Genomic DNA, 21,729 nt, shown 5'->3' with positions numbered 1-21,729 from the left:
CTTCATTCTTGTTTTAACGTCTCATCTAGAGGACAGACCCTCTAATGCAGTAATTTTTTTTATTTTTTTATTTTTCACACTATAAACCACATTGATCAAGATACATACATTTTCCCTCTTGAACATATACAGTGTCATTTCCTCCCCCCCCCTCCCTCCTCCCCCTCCCATTCATTTAAAGTTCAGAAAATAGGATACATTAAACCTGTCAAACAATGTTGTCACTCAATAAAAACAAACAAGAAATTCCACTGAGTCAGTTCTTTTCATTCTCTTCTCCTTCTGTCATTTTAGGTGGTAGATGTCCCTGGTAGGTTTTCTCTATTATGTTTCATGTATGGCTCCCATATTTGTTCAAATATTGTAATATTATTTCTTAAATTATATGTTATTTTTTCTAATGGAATACATTTATTCATTTCTATATACCATTGTTGTATTCTCAAGTTATCTTCTAATTTCCAGGCTGGCATAATACATTTTTTTGCAGTATTGAGGCAACTCCTACACCAGTAATTCTCAACACTGGTGGGCCACAGCCTGTTTCCATGTAGATCTTTAAAAATGTTGCATAAAATAGTTTAAATTAGATAAACATGTGTTTCTTACAGAGCTGCCTTGGACTTGAAAATATTGCTCCGTCATTGCCACTAGTGGGCCAGGGCACATTAGGCCGGAAACCAGTTGGGCCTTGGTCTGAAAAAGGTTGAGAACCACTGTCCTAAACTGATGAACCATTCAGGAATTACCACCAACTTAACCTCTAATTCACTCTGCAATAATTAATAACAAATCTTTTCATAGGGGTGTCACAATGGTAGTATGAGGGACCTGGGTTCATTCCTGGTATTTTTTCTAACTGCATGTTTCCTCAGAGTATTCTGGTTTCTCCCCACAGGTCAAAAATATATGGGTTAGCAGTTTAATTGCAAGATAATCCACTTCTCACTTCTTCTTAAAAAAAAATCACAGAAATCAGTAATTTATAACAAAGGACAACACTCATATCAGACAAAGAGCTAATTATAGTAACTTGCTTCCCCGCAATCAGAGCCAAACTTCAAGACCTGGCAGATCTATTGTCAGCATCACAAAGGAGGCATATAGGAGGATTCATGGAACGTGGATGCCAATGGGATGTAAAGAATCAGAATTTATTGTCATGAACAAGCCTCATAGTGCAAACATTCATGTTATAGCCATCTTACAACATTACTATTAAAAAAAATTAAAAATAGCAGTACACGAAAAGTAATGCAGTGTCTTTAGGTCATTGATTATTCAAGAATCTGATGGCAGCGGGGAAGAAGCTGGGAAGGATATGATAAAGGAAACATTAATCTCACTCCAGGGAAATGGAGGTTTGAGAGCAGGTGCAAGAAGGACTGTTCCTTTGGAGACACTCTGGTCAACTTTTCTATCTTCACCAATATCCCCTTCCTTTCTCAGATCATATTCCTATGTAACTACAGGAGATGCAATTGCCGTGCTAACCCTTCATGCTCTACAACAAGCACTTCCAGAGATATTAAATTGGAAATAATAGTCTGTGGTCACAATATGGTCTTCTCCATCTTGTGGCAACTAAATTCAGGTTGGTTTACTGCAGAACATCTCTTGTTCACAGCCTTCATACTGAGCTTTCAGTTGTCAATTCTCCACCCCATTTCCACTTTGACACCTCTGTTTGGCCTCCAATACTTTTCAAATGAAAAGTATTGACATTTCAGGTACAATTCATTCTTATTTGGCATCTTACACTTCCAGCATTCATTTTTTCCTTACCCTGGAAATTTCAGAATTTCAATCATCTCATCACTCCTGACATTTTTGTTATTTGCTTGCCTTAACCATCCTCTTTCAGTCAGCAGCTCTACTTGTTTAATTTAATTTAAATCTCCATCCTGTCACAGACCTTCTTTTCATTTATTTGCCTCATATTTTCCCTACAATTTATAACCCATTTTGAATTTTTCCCCAATCCAAAACCTTAAATCCATTACTCTGCAAAATACTGCACAACCTGCTAAGTTTTTCTCGATTTTCAGCATCGACAATACTTTGAGGAGAAACATACAATTTTTTTATTGTTGTAAATGAGAGAGGGAACTATAACTGAACTTGAAACAAAAAGACAAATGCAAGCATTATTTCCAAATGAAAAGTCAATGTCCTAAAACAATTAAAATGCGAAAGTCTGCAGACAGCATGGTTGAAGTAAACGCTGGAGAAACTCAACATTTCAAACAGTGTACTTTATAAAGCAAAGATGAAGTACATAACTGATATTTCGGGCTTGAGCCCTTCGTCTAGGTATGGAAAAATGTCAGTAGACATCTGAATAAAAAGGTGGGGGAGGGGGAAAGAGGAGCATGGTCCCAAAGGCAGGAGGTAATAGGGAGGAGGGCAACACAATTCAGTTCCTCCAGCTGCAGATGTGAGCTAACCAAATGTACATTTCCACATTTTTAAAAATGTCCACATTGTATTGATTTCTCAATAAATCACATGAAAATACTGAGTTACTAACAGACATAGGAACAGTTGGAGGAACCTACATGCTAATGTTCAAGTCCAGGATCCTTCACATTCACCACAAATTATCAATAAGAGCAAATCCACATAACAATGGACAGATTCTTTATTCAAAGCCCAATAATATTGTTTGTCACATAAGTGTTTTAAAAAATATTTAAAATGTCAAAATAACATCAAGAGACCTGAGAGTGCGCCCAATTCAGTTTAAGATTCTGCCCCGTTTTTATTGGGCTCCAGCAAGGTTATATGAATTAGGGTTAAAAATACCCCTGAATGCTGGTGTTGTGAGACAGATAAAGGGGATTTAGTACATGTGCTTTGATTTTAGACTATAGCAGCATTGTGTTTGTCTAACACTTCAGGCTTTTTAAAAAGCAACTGCTGCGGCAACCTTGAGGCTATCAAATATACCCTGAAGTGTCAATTCAAGAAATTTGGATTATGATACACAAGTATATTGGTGAAGTTTCAGGTATTGATATTCCTTTTTGCCCCAGACTGTGTCTTGGGAGACACACTTGGTTTATTTGGGGATTAAACACTCTCAAAATTGGATTAAGACAAGTATAATGGTAGGAACAAAAATTATACAAAGGCTGGAAGAATATTGGGGGGGGGGGGCATCATTTCAGGAGTGGGCCTCAGAAATGGCCAATGCCGGGGGTGGAGGGGAGAAATAATGATGGATGTTGTGGTGAAGCATATTAATGCACAGTAGTTTTTTTGTTATCAGAGGTCTAAATAGACACAAATGGTTATTATATTGATATTTTGCTGCCATGTTTATTTCTATTTTATGGATAAGTTTATATTTTGTAACTTAGGATTTACATCACTTTTACACTGACTCAAAAGTTTGGGTAACTTTTTTAAAGAACTCAATAAAATTTAAATCATTTAAAAAATGGGACACAGCTGTGCAAGCACAAATAGCCAATATTAGTATAGAAATTAACACAACAATCAACAGAATTTTTATTTCAAGTGGTGCTTATGCTTTAACAGCTACAAATCAAAAGAGCTTTGTCAATGTAAATTTCAGCTGTGTTCATCATGTTTTAATTTATTATTCTTTGAATCAGTGTGCCTACGAGTACATGCCAACGTGCACAAATCATTCAAAAAATGCCATTACCTTCATTTTTAACACTTTGGGGTATGACTTCAAAGCGTACAACTCTATATGTGGGTTCTTGGTCCTTTTCTATTTCCTCTTTGTGATAATAGATAATGAAAGAAAGATGGTTGTGGAGATAGAACTGAAAAAGTAAGTCAGCATTTAAGCAAACAAGTTATAAGGGCTTAAATGTTAAATAAATACACCAACTATTCACTGCAATAACCTGTATTGAACAAAGCTTTTATTGTCCTTCATCGTCCAGGAAAAAAATAGTTCAGTAATATTTGCTATTTATTCTCCTCCAAGAAACTTATTAATTGAAAGCCCAAAAGATTAATTTTACCTTATTGTTGTCAATAAATCCCAGTCTGTAACCATGCTCAAACTGCACCTCTTTTTCTTTCTTTTTGTCATTGTCTTCAGAATTTGGGTAAAATTCTAATCGTGTTGCAACAGGCAAGTTATCAGCAATCCTATAAACAATTACAATTCATTTACTGAGAAAAGGAATGTGCCCGGCATTAGTTCAAATGATCATACAAATTATAGCCTTCATTGTCAATTATGACAAAGCAGCAAAAAAACTCTTGAGTTACTTTCAATTAGAAACTCTTTTCTATGCCTCTTGTTCTCCAGAATAAATTATTAATAATTTCAGCTTTCAAAATATTTCCCAGTTTAAGTAAAGCAGATAATGTTGGAATTACTCATTAGAAATGTTACATTTGCTTCTCTCTCTCTCCACAGATGGTGCATTTTTGTCTTATTTCAGATTTCCAGTTTATGCTTTCAGAGACTAGTTTTAAAAACTCATCAAATATACTCTCCTCCCCTAGCCTTCTTTGATGTGAGATGATGCTTCAATGTAATGAGGTTCCCCATAATTGTAACCTCTCAATTCCAGTAGAATTCTAGTGATTTTAGATTATAGCAGCATTGTGTTTGTCTAACACTTCAGGCTTTTTAAAAAGCAACTGCTGCGGCAACCTGGAGGTGATCAAATATACCCTGAAGTGTCAATTCTAAAAATTCTACATTCATAAAATAATACAGCAGCCATAAAGGTTCTTGTGGGAATTGTTAGGTCTGCTTTGTTCATGAATGAGTGAGACAAACACCAGGCTGAGTTGAAATCAGGGTTCTTTGTTCTTTATTACCGGATTGTAACACTTGCAACTAACCATGTTAGTCGGAGAATGCATTCTGCCGTTATCAGCAAAATGGTGATTTTTTATACCCTTGGATACATGCTTAGAACATCATCATATCATTACTTGTCCAATGACTAAAACTGTTGCTATCCTTTCCCTGCTAGCTTCCTGCCTCTCAATCCATCAATGTCTCTCTTATCTTGTAAGTACAAGGATGCATTCATATCTTGTTACAGCCCTGTACAGGGTAACTCCTTACACATTCCCATCTCATGATGTTTTACCTTACAGAAGGTATGATCTAAGAACAGCAATAAACTACAAGGAAAGCCAAATGATATTCTATACGACTCTTCACATTGTTAATGATAAAGAAGTTTAATGCAACTGCATTGGAGAAAAACCTTTGTGGACAATGGACGAGATCCTCTATCCATATTCCCCAATTTTTCATTTGTAAACATTTACTGGATAATTTTCTTAACTTTTGCCAAAGGTCTTTTTATTCATGTTTGAAAGACCCAAAATTATAAATAAAATCAACCAATAGTTATAATCACTCTATTAAAATGTACATTTTATTGTGAAATACAGTTGATTAAGCCCAAAATTCATCCCACAGTAAACACCATAATTTATATTCAATTTCATTTTGGCCTGTGGAAGTCTCTGTTGTCATATTTCCCAGCACGTTTTTGGCTGTGAATATGAAGATGCTTCATTACACCAGATGCAATGAAGGGCAAGTCACCTTGTCATATTTTAACAAGAATCAGAAGTATAATGAACAACTCCGTGAACATTACGCACAGGCCAAAAGGAACAGTCTAACTTCTGATGTTGCACAATAGAATGGCCTGCCACTCAGAACATGGACTAATTGCATGGCAGCAGCCATTAAATAAATACTTGAGATCAATATATAGATTACATAAGATCAATGTCTGATAAGAGCAAAAGCAGTTACTACGTACAAGTGTACATAATATTCTTCACGAATTCTTTCTACGATCAGTTTACTTTCGGCTATTTTAAACTTGACAGGTTTGTTGGGCTTGTCACAGAGCACTTCACATTTCTTTTCAATGTTCATATGCAAGTCATATGGTGTATTCACAATCCGATCACCTCTCAACACCTCACCTGCATAAGAAATGTAAGAATAGTTACTTCTTTTTGAGAAACCACGTTATAAAACTTTTGGAATGTTTGAAATTATTCATTTTCATTGCCATTGCTAAAATAGTAAAGCAATATTTTTGGCGCTGCTAAAGTAGGGGATTCTTCACGGTTAAAGTATTAAATGGGATTTAAATACTAAATCCTTCATCACGTTCAATCGCTGAACCCAATTAGAATAAAAATCAATAAAGCTTTTTTTTTGGTATTATAATTTGCCAAATGATCCAAGTCATGTGTAAAAGCAGATTTTTCAGAGTTGAATGAGAATTGTAAACAGTAACTAGTGGATGTCACCTTTATTATCTGACTCTAAAATCATGAAAAAAAATCTCAAAGCTGAAGCCATCTGGCACTGATTTCAGCACAGAGGCAGATAACTAATGCTACAATGCCAGAACTATAATCTTTTAGGAAGAGTTCAAACTACTAAATTCACGATACATCTTCCCCACAGATTAATAAATTCCCAGAGAATATATTGCATGCCTTTATTCACAATGATGTATGTTCACATTAGCATTTTTCACAACTTTTGCAACATGCAACAATAAAATTCATAACAGGTTAAAGCAACAAATTAAAATTTCTCCAATCATTCAGCAAGACAAAACATTGGCCATTTCTTTTACTGACGAAAATGATGATATGTCCATTAATTTAATCTCTGTTTATATTGTAAAGCAGATAATAGCCTTACCAAGATTTTCTGCCTTGTATTCAATATTTTCAGGCCGACAAAAAGGAAGGGAATAATATTCATACGGGAGCTGAGTCCGTGAGCTAGTCAACTTCACAGCCTGAAATTTACAGATTAAAGACTAGATGTAAAGATTTTTTTTTACATCTCGCATAATTATGCAAGATTATTTCCTCTGGATGAAGCTAGTCGCACCCACTCAGGTCAATGATTAATAAGACAATGCAAAATATGGACAGACATTTGGTGCAGACAATAATAAACAATATGGTCATCAATTTCAACATCTTAAGCTTTTGAAATCAAACGTTACATTCTCAATTGATATTCTTTGATTAAACATAATGAAATCTTTTCTCCATTTTTTTTACTGCCTTTGGTACTTCATTGACCTGCTCTGTAAAAACAGTTTGTGTGAATTTTATTGGTTTTACCCTTTGTTATACATATTTTCACACATTAGGCCCCTTACAGATGTGCAACAATTGGTTCAATTTTTTTTTTAAAGCATATATATTTTGAAAAGCTATTTAAAAAGTACCAAATTTATTAAATGCCTCTAACATTGGCAGGTTTACTGACATCTGTGAACACCTGTTTGGTGAGAATCATAGTTTATTGGTTCTACTTCAGCGGAGGTTTATAAAACAGTAATTGCAATCCTGGAATATCCAGCTGGTTGAGCAGATACATCAAAAGCAGTATCTTGTTAGAGATCCTTAATCATGGATATTATAAACGATGTGTGTAATTGCATTGGGATCTATTCAGTCAGACAAAGTTTCTTAGGATTCCAAAACAAAACCAACATCCATGTACGTTCCTGTTCTCTGGGGGGGGAAAAAATATTTTACAGCAATTAGGCAACAGGGAAAAAATTCCAGCATTATCCCCCCAACTGTTTCAAAGCTTTTTTTTTTAATTTAGAATTCAGAATAAAAATTTAGTGTAGACTAAATTACATTTTTAAGAAAACATCTTGTGTGTAAACTGTAAGAGTATCCAGTAAGGGCCATATTAATGAAGCTCAGAAATCAAGTTCTTACCATTTTGAACTCCAAAATAGACTTTTTGCCTTATAAATACAAATTTAAAACTAAAATACACTTAACATCAGGAAGAAAGTAATCCATTATACAGCCATACTATTAGTGTAAAGGCAGACATCTTTAGGCTCCTGTATCTTTTCCCTGGTAGTATGAGAGTAAAGAGGGCATGGCCTGGGTGGTAGGGTCTTTGAGGATAGAGGTGGCTTTTTTAAGACACCACCTCATGTAGATGTCCTCGGAGTCAAGTCTGGTGCCTGAGATATCGTAGGCCAAATTAACAACCCTCTGGAGTTTATTCTTGTCCTGAGAGTTGGCACCTCCATATCAGGCAGTGATGCAACCAGCCAGAATGCTCTCCATGGTACACCTGTAGAAGTTTTTGAGAGCAGTACCTATATCTTAAGAGAGAATAATAAACTTACCTTAATTTCCACTCTATGATTATGATGAAAGTCAATTGGTGCCACACCAGGTACATAAAAGGTAGATGAAGTATGAAGGTCTAAAAGAAGTATCAATGGCCAGATTGATATTGTCTAGAGAAAAAAAAAATTAAAATTAGTTAGAAAATATCTACCTACATCTGCCAGACTCAAAAGCTAACACCAGACAATTGAATAAAATCATTTGCAAATGTTGGGACAGTAAACTCAAATTATTTTGATAAGTGTCCCATAATACAAAAAAAATGCTGCAATGGGTTAGTGTTCAAGAGCAGGGTGGGAAAGTTGTACAGTGGCCATCACTGTTGCCTCCAGCTCGAGAGAATTGGGTTTGATCCTGAATTTGGGTGTTCTCAATATGGAGTTGACATGTTCTGGTGATTTTGTGGGTTCTGGTTTCCTTCCACAAGCCAAAGAGAAGTTGGTTGGTAGATTAATGAATTACTGTAAATCATCATTAAAAGAGAGTGACAGGAGAAATGTAAAGTATTGGGGGGGGGGGGGGGGAGGCAGTTGGGATGGTGGGATTAGTGTAGATAGGTGCTCAATGGGAGAATGGAGGGATTTCAAACCATTATTCTCCCATTGAATTTGGGCCCATGCCCTTCTTCAAGGAAGAAGCAAAGAACAGGATGGAGTCAGAGTAAAGACTGGCAGGGGTCCAGACCAACAAAAGGTGTTAATTGGATATGATAAGAGGAGATGTGAGAATTGATTTTGGCTCTGTGAGAGAAGACAGAGGGAAGGGGGAAGAGAGCCATCAGAGCTGGGAGAAATGTGACAAGGGAAGGGGGGGTGGGGAGTGGTTAACGGAAATTAGAGAAGTCGGCAACTTCTGTCATTCGATCAATTAAAAAATACATATGGTTAGTTGAATAATTCTTTTCACTGAGATCTTAGTTAAGGGACAAATTAGATCCGTCAATGACTTTACCAAAGTGCAGCGATTTGAAGACTGATTTGAGAGTCAGTGTATTTTCTATTTCAAGCAAAAACTCATAAGTCAAAGGAAAGGTGGGAATCAGACAGCCATAATAATTGAAGAACAGTGCTGGTCTGATCTATCGAGACAGTATGACAAATAAAGTTAATGCTAGATTTAGACTGGTACAGTATAATTTCTTGAATCGGTTCTATCTCACACCACAAAAATTAATTTGGAAATTTCAGACCACTGTTTTAGATGCAGCACAGAGGTGGGAACCTTTCTACATTCAACCTGGTCATGTTCCAAGGTGAGGCCCTTCTGAATAGATCTAGGGAATTTTCAAGAACAAATTATAGGAAAACATTTTACTGGGAAACATCGTGGGCATAAGACCTATAATGAGGCTGTGCAAATTTCATTGGTGGTGGCCAGAAATGTATAGCAGTTACCTGAAAGTCTGATTCCCATCTAGGAATGGCATGATCGAATGCGGAAATGCAAAGTTGTGTTCCCCTTGAGAAAATCACTTAAGAGTTTGGGGAACAAATATGATGTTCTTATTAACATTTGGCAGCCAGATGTATGGCTAATTGCAGTAAATCTGTAGCTTCTCCCCCCCACCTCGCTTCAGATCATCCTCATCTGTACCCCTCCCTTGCATCTAAAAAAGCTAGATAATGTAAGGCCTGGAAGGAGGACAACCTGACAACCTCTTATTTTTTTCTCTTTTTAGTCGAGTCTTGAACTATCTTGTTTTCTTGCTCTCGTTTCTTTTTCTATTTTTCTTATTTTTTCTCATTAACTACTTTTTTTTGGAAACATTTGCACTGTTTGACTTGACAATCTGTAAATACAATATATAACAAAAATAAGGGCGGGATTAGTGTAGATAGGTGCTCAATGGTCAGCACATAGAATGTGGGCTGAAGGCTGTTTCAGTGTTCAATGATCGACTCATTTCCTATGAGCCTCCCCAATAAACTTTCCCTCGCATTCCCATCGCCAATCCTGAAGGTGGAATTGCAAAAAGTCATTCACACAGGTACATGGACAGGAAAGATTTAGAGGGAATATGGGCCAAATACAGGCCAATGGGACTAGCTTAGGCACCTTGATTAGCGTGAACAAGTTGGGCCAAAGGACCTGTTTCTATACTAAAAACAAAGAAATGCTGGAGGAATTTAGCAGATCTTGCAGCATCCACAAGAGGTAAAGCTATATATCAGTTTTTCGGGTCTGAGCCCTTCTTCAAGGTATGCAATATCGGTTATAATATCTTTACCTTTATGGGTGGTGTGAAACTGGCTGCGCTCCCAGCATTTCTGTGCTTTTACTACAATCACAGCATCTGTAAACTTTCACGCTTCACCCTCCCCCACCCGCTTTGGTGGTGCCTTCTTTGTTGAGCACCTCGGCTCTGTCTGCCGCAATAGCGTGGGTCTCCCTTGGCCACCCATTTCAATTTCCCGTCCCATTCCTCTGTTGACATGTCTGTCCATGGTCTCATGCACTGCCAGACAGATCATCAGAAAATTGAAGGAACACCACCACCTCTTCTGTCTGGGCACTCTCCAAATGACTGGCATTAACATAACTGCTCCAGTTTCTGCTAACCACTCCCTTCCCCAGTCACATTTCTCCCCAGCTGTCTGTCTGTCTCTACCTTCCCTCTGCCTCCTTTCACAGACCTAAAATCAATTCTCTTCTTATCATATCCAATTAACACTTTTTTTTGGCCTGGACTCCTCCCTCTGCCAGTCTACAGTCTTTATTCTGACTCCTTCCTGTTCTTTCCTTACTCCTTGATGAAGGGCTCAGGCCTGAAACGCCAGTAATATATCTTTACCTCCTATAGATGCTGTGAGACCGACCGAGTTCCTCCAGCATTTCTGTGTGTGTTTTAACTGCGTCTCAAAGCTAACTGACTCTCTCTAGTAGCACAAATGAGTACTGCAAGATGGTACCAGATAGTAGCAGTTAAAATACTCCAAGCTACATCATAACTTTTCAATTACACTTGAATCCAAGTTCCACCCTGGAAGAGATTTCAAGGACAAGGAAGAAACAGTTCAAGAATGTTCTTAAATCTCTTAGGATAACATTGCTACATTCCACTTCATGGGAATCCCTGGCTCATGGTCACTAAAAATAGAGAAACAGCATCCAGAAAAGCACAGAACATTTCAATTCTCTTCTTAGGATCTTGTGTAAACAATGTTCTGCAGTTTCAGCCCAATTCCACCCAGCATCAATGCATTTAGTTTTATTCCTAATGAACACCAAATTAGCCAATATGGGGAACTGAAAACAGAGGGGTGCTCGGAAATTAGAATGGCCTGGCACAAAACCAAGTTTTTAAACTGTTTAACTATTGTATATACAAGCAGAAAATCTGACAGGCAAGGTCAATGATCATGTTCCTGCATTTGTCATGCAAAGAAAGCACTGAGCACAAAACAAGAAAATCTAGTACAATTTCAAGAATCTAAAAGAATCTGCACTAAATTACACAACTCTAATAGTCTGAAGGACCTTCAAATGACTGTCAGAAACATCAGTCGAATAGTGTTAAATCATAGGCACAAAGACACACAAGCAGCAGATTAAATTGAAAAATTGAAACTTGTTTAACATGTTCCTCTTAATACAATGTAATTTGAATAAAATAAACTCTCCTCTCTAGTGAGATTTGATTATTAATTAATTCTATGCAAAATATTTGTAGTAATATTAAACAAACAATTGCTCATGTCTTACAAATTTTTTAAATAATTTACTAGTCTACAAATTATGTTATCCTTTTACACTTTCACCCTCCAATCCACTTACTGAACTGAGTACCAAATAATTTAGTCAATAGGTTAACTGGGTGTGATTGGATTAGGCAAGCATGGGTTTCAATGGCTGGAATCTGCTTTCATCATGTTGTAAATAATTTTTTATAAAAGTTACAAATTATTTAAATAACAAAAATACTGAAGTACATCTTGCCTTTAAAAATGGTCAATTATTGGTCTAACTAGTTACTTTAAAAATAAAGTAACCGGGATCAGCATTCAAAAACTGACAACTCTCCAATAAAAAAGCTACTTAAAGAATTTTACCTTTTTTTATTAGATTTTTTTTGCTTCAGATTCAACCAGCTCCAGATTCAACCAGCTCCAGAATGATAAAGAGATGCCATGGTGTTAAGTCAACCATCTTTTCCTCAATGTCAGCAAAACAACAGGAAACAGGACAGAGCACACATCTGTCAATATCAACTGTGCTGAGGTGGAGAGATTGAATAATTCAGAATAAATATCACCAACAACTAGTTTTGGTTCAACTACGTCAACACCATGGCAAAGTGCACCAACACCTCCAATTACTTAAAATAATTAGAAAAAAATTGGCACAATTATTTACCATGAAGTATCCTACCCAGATGCAGCAATTTGGTACGGGAACAACTCTGCCCAAGACCACAAGAAACTGCAGAGTGATGAACACAGTTCAAACCATCTTGCTACCCAACCTTCCTTCCATCAATTTTTTTCATTTCCCATTGCCTCAAGAAATCAGCCAACACATCAAAGAGCACATCTCTTCACCCCTCCCATTTGGGCAGAGGGTGCACAACTTTTAAAACACACACCACCAGATGCAAAAGTACTGTATTTTCACTCATATAACCTGCACATACATAGAATGCTCATACGCATGTAACATGCAGAAAAATCATAAATTGGGTACATTTTCTATAATTTACTCATTCATATACTGCGCGGATGTAGGTATTCTAAATTCTGATTGACAAAATAAATTTGCATTTAAATGGAACACGAGACAAAACACATACCAGTATCTGCCACCGTTAATCTCTCGCAATTATCTTCCCCCAGAGGTGTCAAATCGCCTATTACATAGATGATACCCTACTGCAACACGTTAACAAGCTTTGGAGAGGAATCAATTAAATAGATCAAAGACAGGCTTCAGAGTTAAGCGGGATTTTAAACCTAATGATGTCTCCAATCAGATGCACTTGATATGTTAATCTCCTCCCTCAGGATGGGTCTGGGCAATTAACATTAACCAGAATGTCCTGTTTATAGGGATACCATGACATTCAGTTCAAAAAGATATTCCCAAGATCAAAATTTCTCACAGTCACTATAAATTGTTTGCCTTCTTTCATTCTCATGTTCGCTATAACATTCCCACACTCGCTATAAATTGCATCTTTCCCACGGCCGCTATAACTTGTGTGCGTTCTTTCAATACCACTATTATATTCTCACGCTCACTATAGTATTCCCATGCCCGCTATAAATTGCCGGTTCAACTTTCCCATGCCCCCATTAATTTTGTGCATTCTTTCAACATGTAAAGATATTCTCGTATAGTGCACATACACATATAACACGTAGCGGGGGGGGGGGGGGTGGGGGGGGTGCCTGATTTATAAAATATGCATACAAGATGCATTATATGTGTAAAAATATGGTACTGGAGAAGTTCATCAGTTACACAGCATCCATAGGATGTAAAGGGAAACCAACATTTCAGGCCTGGGCCCTTCATCAAGGATGCCGCATGACCTGCTGAGTTTCTGCAGCACTTTTGTGTACCTCAGATTCAAGGACACTTACCTGCTGTCATCAGGCCTTTGCATGGACCTCCCATAAGCACAAGATGCCTAGAACTGTTTTAACTCTACTTTTTCACTTTAACGCTACCATGCACATTTATGTAATTGTAACAATATTTTTATTCTTGCACTACCTGCTAGACAATATAGAGATTGATTTGCTTGTAACTTGGTACACAGAACAATAAACAAACATTGTCCATTCCTACCAAATATCATTCCCTTCCAAACAATAGTAACCTTAAAAAGAAATTGAACGATAGCCTGGTGCAGTATGAAAAAGGAAGCAATAAATGTATCTATCAAAATCCAAACAAAATTCGTCCTTGAAATCCTCGCGAAGGCTCAATGATTTTTATTTTTAAGGACATAATAGTGGATTCACTTAAAAGAGCAATGTAAATGGTCTTTCCTGACTTCCAAAAGACATCATACAAGATGAAGTTGAAAAAAAAAGAGGAAAAATGAAAAGATACTGACTTAATCGATTATTGAGCTATAAAAATTAGCCTTAATGATTTTTATAAATAGGCATTAAAGATGCTATGCATACATTGTTCTTTATGCCTTGATTGGTGGAAGAGAGATTGCTACATGTCAAAACTGCAAATAACTAACTTTAACATCTACAAAAACACAGTGAACCTAATTGTAAATACTTAAAATGTTTTAAGACATTTTGTGTCCAAATAGTTGAGCAATGCAGACTTCGTAATAGCATCAGTTTCAACGTTAAACATTCTTTGGGTGTGCAGGTAGAATATGTAAACAAGTGTGCGCTCACTCACTTTGGACCACTTTCAAAATTAGAGCTTCCTGGATATCAAAAGGTATGGATAGAACAATAAAGCCAAGAAAAATAACACAGGATTGCATATACCAGTGAGAACTAGGCTGATCACAAAGAACCAAACTGAAAAATTAAAACTATGGCAAAAAGCACATTTTTCCCAAAAAAAACAAGATCAAAGTTTTCTACAGGCAGATACAAAGTGCACGGACATGAGCTCATAAAGGACAAAATTGGAAACTTATACATGGATGATGAAGGCATCTGCTGTGGTACTAAAATGAGTACTTTGGATCTTTTTTCATCAGGGAAGAGAGTGCTTTCAAAAGTACAATAAAACCCCTGTAATCCAGAATTCAAGCAACCAGCAAAAAAAATTGCAGAAAATAATTAAGTAAAAATATGCAAATTTAAAATCTCTGTTAATTCACCAATCACACAATCTCAAGCAACCGGAAAATTCACTTACCCAGCACCCACCATAAGTGCTGGATGTCAGGTGTTTTACTCCAATGGCAAAAGAGATAGTCAAAGACACTGGATTCATTGAAACTTGATAGCATATATGTTTCAGAAAAGTTGGCTGAACTTGATGCAAACCCTGGATTGAAGGAAGTACATGAAGAAATTCTTCCTTATTGGAAAACCACAGTCAGTACGAATCAGAAGCAACATCTCTTCCTCATTGATAATCAATGCAAGCACACCTCACGGTTGGGTGCTTAGTCCACTGCTCTACTTGCTATACACCAATGACTATGTGGCGAGGCAAAACTCCAATGCCATCTAAAAATTTGCTGATGAGACCACAGTTATTGGCAGAATCACAGACAACAATGAGGTAGCGTACAGGAGGGAGATAAATAAGCTAGGTAAGTGGTGCCACAACAACAATCTTGCGCTCAACGTTAACAAAACCAAGGAGCTGATTGTGGACTTTAGGAAAGGGAAATTAGGAGAAAATGAACCAGTCCCCATGGAGGGGTCAGCAGTGGAAAGGGTTAAGGTTTCAAGTTCCTGGATGGCAACGTCTCTGAGGATATGTCCTGGGGCCTCCATGTCAATGCAATCACAAAGAAGGCAGGTCAGTGACTATACTTCATGAGATTTTTGAGATTTCTAATTCTGTTCAAAGTAAGTTTATATTATGGGATGCTATGAAAGTCTATTTGAGAGGACAAATAATTAGTTATATATCTAAAATAAAAAAGAATCGATTAAATCAGAGTCTTGAATTAGGGAAACAGATCGATGAGTTAGAAAAGGAATTTCAGAAAGATGCTACAGAAGATCAGAAAATAAAATTATCTAGGCTGAAATTGAAATATAATACTTTGCAATCTTATCAATTTGAATGTGTGATTAATAGGACTCAACAACGGTATTACGAATGGGGAGAGAAAACACATAAGGTATTGGCATAGCAATTAAAGAAAGAACAGATATCGAGGACTATTAATGCTGTTAGACAGAATTCTCTTATTACTTTTAAACCTCGTGAGATTAATGATGAATTTTATTCATTTTATAAAAAGTTATATACATCTGAAGGAAAACAGGAAACTGGATCGATTGATTTTTTTTAAAATCACAGTTGAATTTACCGATATTAGAGGATGGAGATATACAGGAGTTAGAAGAACCATTTACTGATTCGGAAATTAAAATGGCTATGCCGAACGGTAAATCGCCTGGTGATGATGGATTTTCGGTTGAATTTTATAAAATTTTTTATGATGATTTATCTACAGTGTTTGGGGATATATTATGTCAGGTTGGAGAACATTATGAATTACCTGAGTCTTGTTCTAGTGCTTTAATTACAGTAATTCCTAAAAAAGATGGAGTTCCTTTGAAAGTGTCTTCATATAAACCAATTTAGTTGTTAAATGTAGATTATAAAATAATAACTAAAATATTAGCGAATAGATTGGCTAAATTTTTACCAAAGTTGATTCACATTGATCAAACAGGTTTTATAAAGAATAGATATGATTCAGATAACATTTTGCGCGTGATTAGTTTGATTAACAGATTTTGACAATCTTTAGATCATCCGATGGTGATATCCTTAGATGCAGAAAAAGCATTTGATAGAGTTGAATGGAATTTTTTTGTTTAAAGTTTTGGAGAAATTTAAGTTTGGTCCTTCTTTTATTGGTTGGATTGGGGCTCTATATAGTAAACCAGTAGCTAGAGTATTGATGAATGGTTTGATTTTGGAATCTTTTAAGTTAACTCGATCAACTCATCAAGGTTGTCCTTTATCACCAGCTTTGTTTGCGTTAGTGATTGAACCTTTAGCACAGTTGATAAAGACAAAATACACAGATACAAGGTATGAAAGTTTTAGATGAGGAGTATAAAATTAATTTATTTGCTGATGATGTATTGGTGTATTTAATAAACCCAGCTCAGTCACTTTTGCATTTGAAGGAATGTTTAATACAATATGGATGTCTTTCTGGATATAAAGTTAATTGGGGAAAAAAGTGAAATATTACCGGTAAGTGAAGGAGACTATTCAGTTTATAAGAGTATTATTAATTTGAAGTGGACTGATCGAATTAAATATCTGGGTATAATTTTGAATGTTAATTATCAATCTTTATATAAATTAAATTATGCTCCGTTAATGAAAAAAATTAAAAATGATTTGATTAAATGGAAAGATTTACCTATTAATTTAATGGGAAGGATAAATACAATTAAGATGAATATCTTTCCGCATATACAATATTTGTTTCAATCTATTCCGTATTTACTTGATAAAATTTTTTCTCGAGATTTGAATAAAATGGTTATGGAGTTTTTATGGAGGGGTAAATTTTCGAGAGTAGCTTTGAATAAATTAACTTGGAATTATGAGTTAGGGGGACTACGTTTACCACATTTTCAAAATTATTATGAGGCAGCCCAACTTAAATTTATTAGTTCATTGATGGATTTGGTACGGCCTCCTAGTTGAGCTAAAATTGAGATGGCAAGTATTTCTCAATTTGAAATACATCAATTTTTGTTTAGGTGGAATATAAATTTGTTACTAAAACATTTAATGAAGTTATGGATAAAGAAAAATAAAATGATAGACTCTAGGGGTAAATTATTGGCTTTGACTCCGTTGTATAATAATCAACTTATTTCTTTTTCAATACATAATCAAAGTTTATTGCATTGGAGATTTAAAGGTGTGAAAAATTTTGGAGATTGTTTTAAAGAGGGTAAGTTTTTATCTTTTAATCAGATGAGGGAAGATTTTGGTATTGATAAGAATTCTTTATTTCTTTATTATCAAATTCGATCTTTGGTACAATGTATGTTTTTTTTCTATATATATTAAAAACGTTCAAGTTTAATTGCTGGATATGTCATATATTATTTGTTTTTGGAACGAATAAATAAAGTTTTTTTAAAAAGTTTGAGGAGATTTGGTATGTCATCAAAGATTCTTACAAAGTTCTACAGGTCTATCGTGGAGAACATACTGATTGGTTGCATTACCTTCTCATATGGAGGTACCACTGCACAGGCCATGATAAAACTACAGAGAGTTGTGAACTCAGCCAGTGCCTTCAAAGGCATCAGTCTCCACCCCATCGACGACATCTACAAGAGGCAGTGCCTTAAGAAAGCAGCCGCCATCATTAATGACCCTCACCATCGAGGCCAAGCTTTCTTCATACTGGTGCCATCGGGAAGGAGGTACAAGAACCTAAAGACAAACACACAACTGCACAAGGACAGCTTCTTTCCCTCTGCCTTCAGATTTCTGAATGGAAAATGAACCACAGACACTACATCACTTTCTTTTACTTTTGCACAAATTGATTTATTTTTAAATGTAATTTTATAGCAATATTTGCACTACCGCAAAACAGCAAATTTTGTGACATGTTAAGGACAAAAAATTCTGATTCTGAAAATTGCAAGGGTATTGACCACAATCCTTCACTGCATTTCAGATATAGAGGCTTGATGTTAGAGGACCAAAAGGTAGCAAATGATACTACTTTGCTCAACAAAAAAAAAGAACCAAGGTACACCAAGCAAATGCAGGCCAGCTAATTTATTGTTGACAGTGACAAAGTTTTGAGAAACAAGATCAATAATCACATGGAAAAATACAAGGCAAGGCCATCACGACTTGTTAAGGTCAAGTAGCATTTAACAATTGGATTGAAATAATTGATGAGGTAGCAGGCAGTTAGTGAAGCTAATACAATTGATATGGAGTAAATAGACTTCTAGAACAGCCATTCTCAACCACCCCACCCCACCCCCAGCCATTTTCTTTTCACCTCACATAACTTAATTTTTTTGTTTTTTGAAGTACAGGTAGTGAGTTGGAGAGAAGTACTGAAGAACCCAAACATGACTGCCTAACAGGGAAGGGGCCCATAAATTTTGAGCAGAATCTTAGCTGAAAAAAGGTTGAGAATGCCTCTTCTAGAAGGTTTTGATAGGGTACCCTCTATGACAGGTTTACTCAGCGAGGTTGAACCACAAGGAATTAATTGGATGGATATGAAGTTGGCCAAGTAACTGACGAACAGTTGAGGTGAACGGTAGATTTTCTAGACTGGAGGAAGGTGAATAGTGGCACTGGGATACATGTTGGGGCAATGCTTTTATTGATCAATATTAACAAATTAATTTTTTTAAGTTTGCAGACATGGGAAGCAAGAGCCTGATGAATTTAAAGTGAGAACATGAAACATAACCCAATCAGGTAGATGTAAAACTATTGGGCTTCTCCATGGATTGTCACCTTGTTGTGGTGGAGAAGCTTATGTGGTCCTGTGATCCCAAGAGTGATGCTGTCTGGAGCATGGCTGCTCCTGGTAGGGTTACCCATGGTGGTAAGGTCGAGGGTGAGGTCCCTGACAAAGAACAATCCAACCAAGTCCTCAATGGTGGAAAGGGCAGACGAAGTTACTCTGAACTTAATGGCTGTGAAGGCAGATTAAGGCTGCAACAAATCCATTAGCTCCGATCGTCGTGGTTCTCAAGTCATTGCAATTGGTTGATTTGTGAAGTATCGTGCACTTCTTGGAGTGCAACATCAAGTACACATTAAACAAACACATGTATAGGCATCTTCGCTCTGTGGGGATCAACAGAACAAAGGACATCATCCTGGACTACGAGGGATAGCCACGCCAACAGAAACTATTGGGATTTCCAAACAATCAAATGAGAGATTATCAGTATTTTAGTGCACAATGACCAGTATCTTTCCAAAATATTGCAGGAGGAGAGGGGCTAGAAATTATGTGTGCACAAGTCATTGAAACTGGCAAGGCTGTTGAGAAAGCAATTCATAAGCATAAATAAATTGGCTTTATCTGCAAAAGCACAGGAAGATTATGCAGAAATGTTACCTAATTGGAGTATTATGTTCAATTCTGGTGACAATATTAAAGAATGCAATGGAGAGTGTCAAAAATAATGAGAATTGTTCCTGTGATGAAAGACCAGTTAGATCACTGGGGATGGTATTATTAACACTGTTTAGACTTGTGGAAAGGACAAATGAAGAGCAAGTTAAAGTCTAAAACTAAATGGAGCAAAAGAGCTGAGAGATCTGGAACTAGAGGTAACAAGGCAAATTTGGAATTCTACGAAGTTCCTAGAATCCTTTCTGGAAAATAAATGGAGATATTATTAAATTTATATAGAAACCTGGTCAATCATTGTTGGAGCTGGTGCTTACACTTCTGGTCCACTCACAATAACATGAATATTGAAACAAGGGAAACAGAAGGGATGTTTGCAGAATCAAGAGAACAAATGCTACGAAGACTGAATTGGTAACAGGCCCTTTCGGCTCACGAGACCATGCTGCCCAAATACACCCAATTGACCTACAACTCACAGTATGTTTCGAATAGTGGGAGGAAACCGGAACACCCCAGGAAAACCCACACAGACATGGGGAGAGAATGTAGGATTTTAAAACTGGTCCCGATCGCTGGTCCTGTAACGATGTTGCAATGACTGCTATGGTATCCATGTTACCCACCTAACCACCTTGTTTCCATGAAAAAAAAGCTCTTTAAACGTTCCTCCGGTGGATATTGAAAACCATTATTTCCACTTGTTTGAAAGGTCCAGATCATACTCATACAAATTCAGAAAAGATCAAGCTTTTATCCAAATCCAAGCACAACTTCAGGGAGATTTAATATACTATATTTAGAGTAGTGCTTCTCAACCATTTTTCTTTCCACTCACATACCACTTTAAGTAATCCCTTTGCCATCGGTGTTCTGTGATTAAGGGATTACTTAAGGTGGTATGTGAGAGGGAAGGTTGAGAACCACTGCTCTAGACCCAACTGAAATATTTTGCTTGAGAAAAATGGTCATTGGCCCATTTCCTTTGGAGTTATGAAACCATGCACGTAACAAGTCAATTAGGTACAATTGAAACAGTGTTTTTCAAACTTTTTCTTTCTACCCACATACCACCTTAAGCAATCCCTTACTAATCAAAGAGGACCTATGGCATAGGGAATGTGAGTAAAAAAAAGGTTGAGAACCACTGATTTTAAAGTCAGTGTGCTTTACACCATGGAAATATGCCCTTTATTTAACCTGACCATGCTAACCAAGTATGCCTGCATTTGGCCAATATCCTTCTAAACCAGTGGTTCTCAAACTTTTTCTTTCCCCCATTCACTTACCACCTTTAAGTAATACCTAACCACAAAACATCTATGGCATAGGATGCTATTGGTGCTCTACGGTTAGTAAAGGATTACTTATGGTGGTAGATGAGTGGGAGAAAAAAAAGGTTGTGAACCACTGTTCTAAATCTTTTCCTTCCATGTACCTAACTGCCTTTTGAAAATTATATTGCAATTGTCCCCACTTCTCTTTGTTAAGAAGGTGCCCCTTAGATCCCTTTGAAATCTTTCCCCTCTCACAGATCTATGTCTCTAGTTTTAGATTCACTTCTTCTGGGGAAAAAGGGCACGACTACCAGTATTTATCTATGTCTCTCCTGATCTAAAAAAGCTCCCTCTTAGCTTCCAGGCAGAAAAGTCCCAATATATCCAGGTTTTCCTTATAATTCAAGCATATCAGTCCTGGTAACATTCTTGTGAATCTTATCGGCAACATTTCCAGCTTAAGGGCAAATTTAATGCAGTAAGGGTGACCAAAATTGTGTTAATGCACCAACATCAATCCCACCA

At 36.5% G+C, this 21,729-nt stretch overlaps 1 protein-coding gene across 2 annotated transcripts in view; it reads right to left on the bottom strand.

Moving 5' to 3' along the window:
- tm9sf4 (transmembrane 9 superfamily protein member 4) overlaps positions 1 to 21,729 on the bottom strand; it is a 45,965-nt gene that overhangs the window by 20,618 nt on the left and 3,618 nt on the right. For both annotated transcript variants that reach the window (XM_069883912.1, XM_069883911.1), the window contains exons 2-6: positions 8,160 to 8,273; positions 6,689 to 6,788; positions 5,784 to 5,952; positions 4,002 to 4,131; positions 3,674 to 3,797 (exon numbers count right to left, since the gene is read on the bottom strand). In XM_069883912.1, the coding sequence (XP_069740013.1) occupies positions 3,674 to 3,797; positions 4,002 to 4,131; positions 5,784 to 5,952; positions 6,689 to 6,788; positions 8,160 to 8,273 (637 nt within the window). The remainder of the gene's footprint in view (positions 1 to 3,673; positions 3,798 to 4,001; positions 4,132 to 5,783; positions 5,953 to 6,688; positions 6,789 to 8,159; positions 8,274 to 21,729) is intronic.

The sequence above is a fragment of the Narcine bancroftii genome, chromosome 6 (assembly GCF_036971445.1).
Source record: "Narcine bancroftii isolate sNarBan1 chromosome 6, sNarBan1.hap1, whole genome shotgun sequence".
Lineage (NCBI taxonomy): Eukaryota > Metazoa > Chordata > Chondrichthyes > Torpediniformes > Narcinidae > Narcine > Narcine bancroftii.
This window is presented reverse-complemented; position numbering and strand designations above follow the sequence as displayed.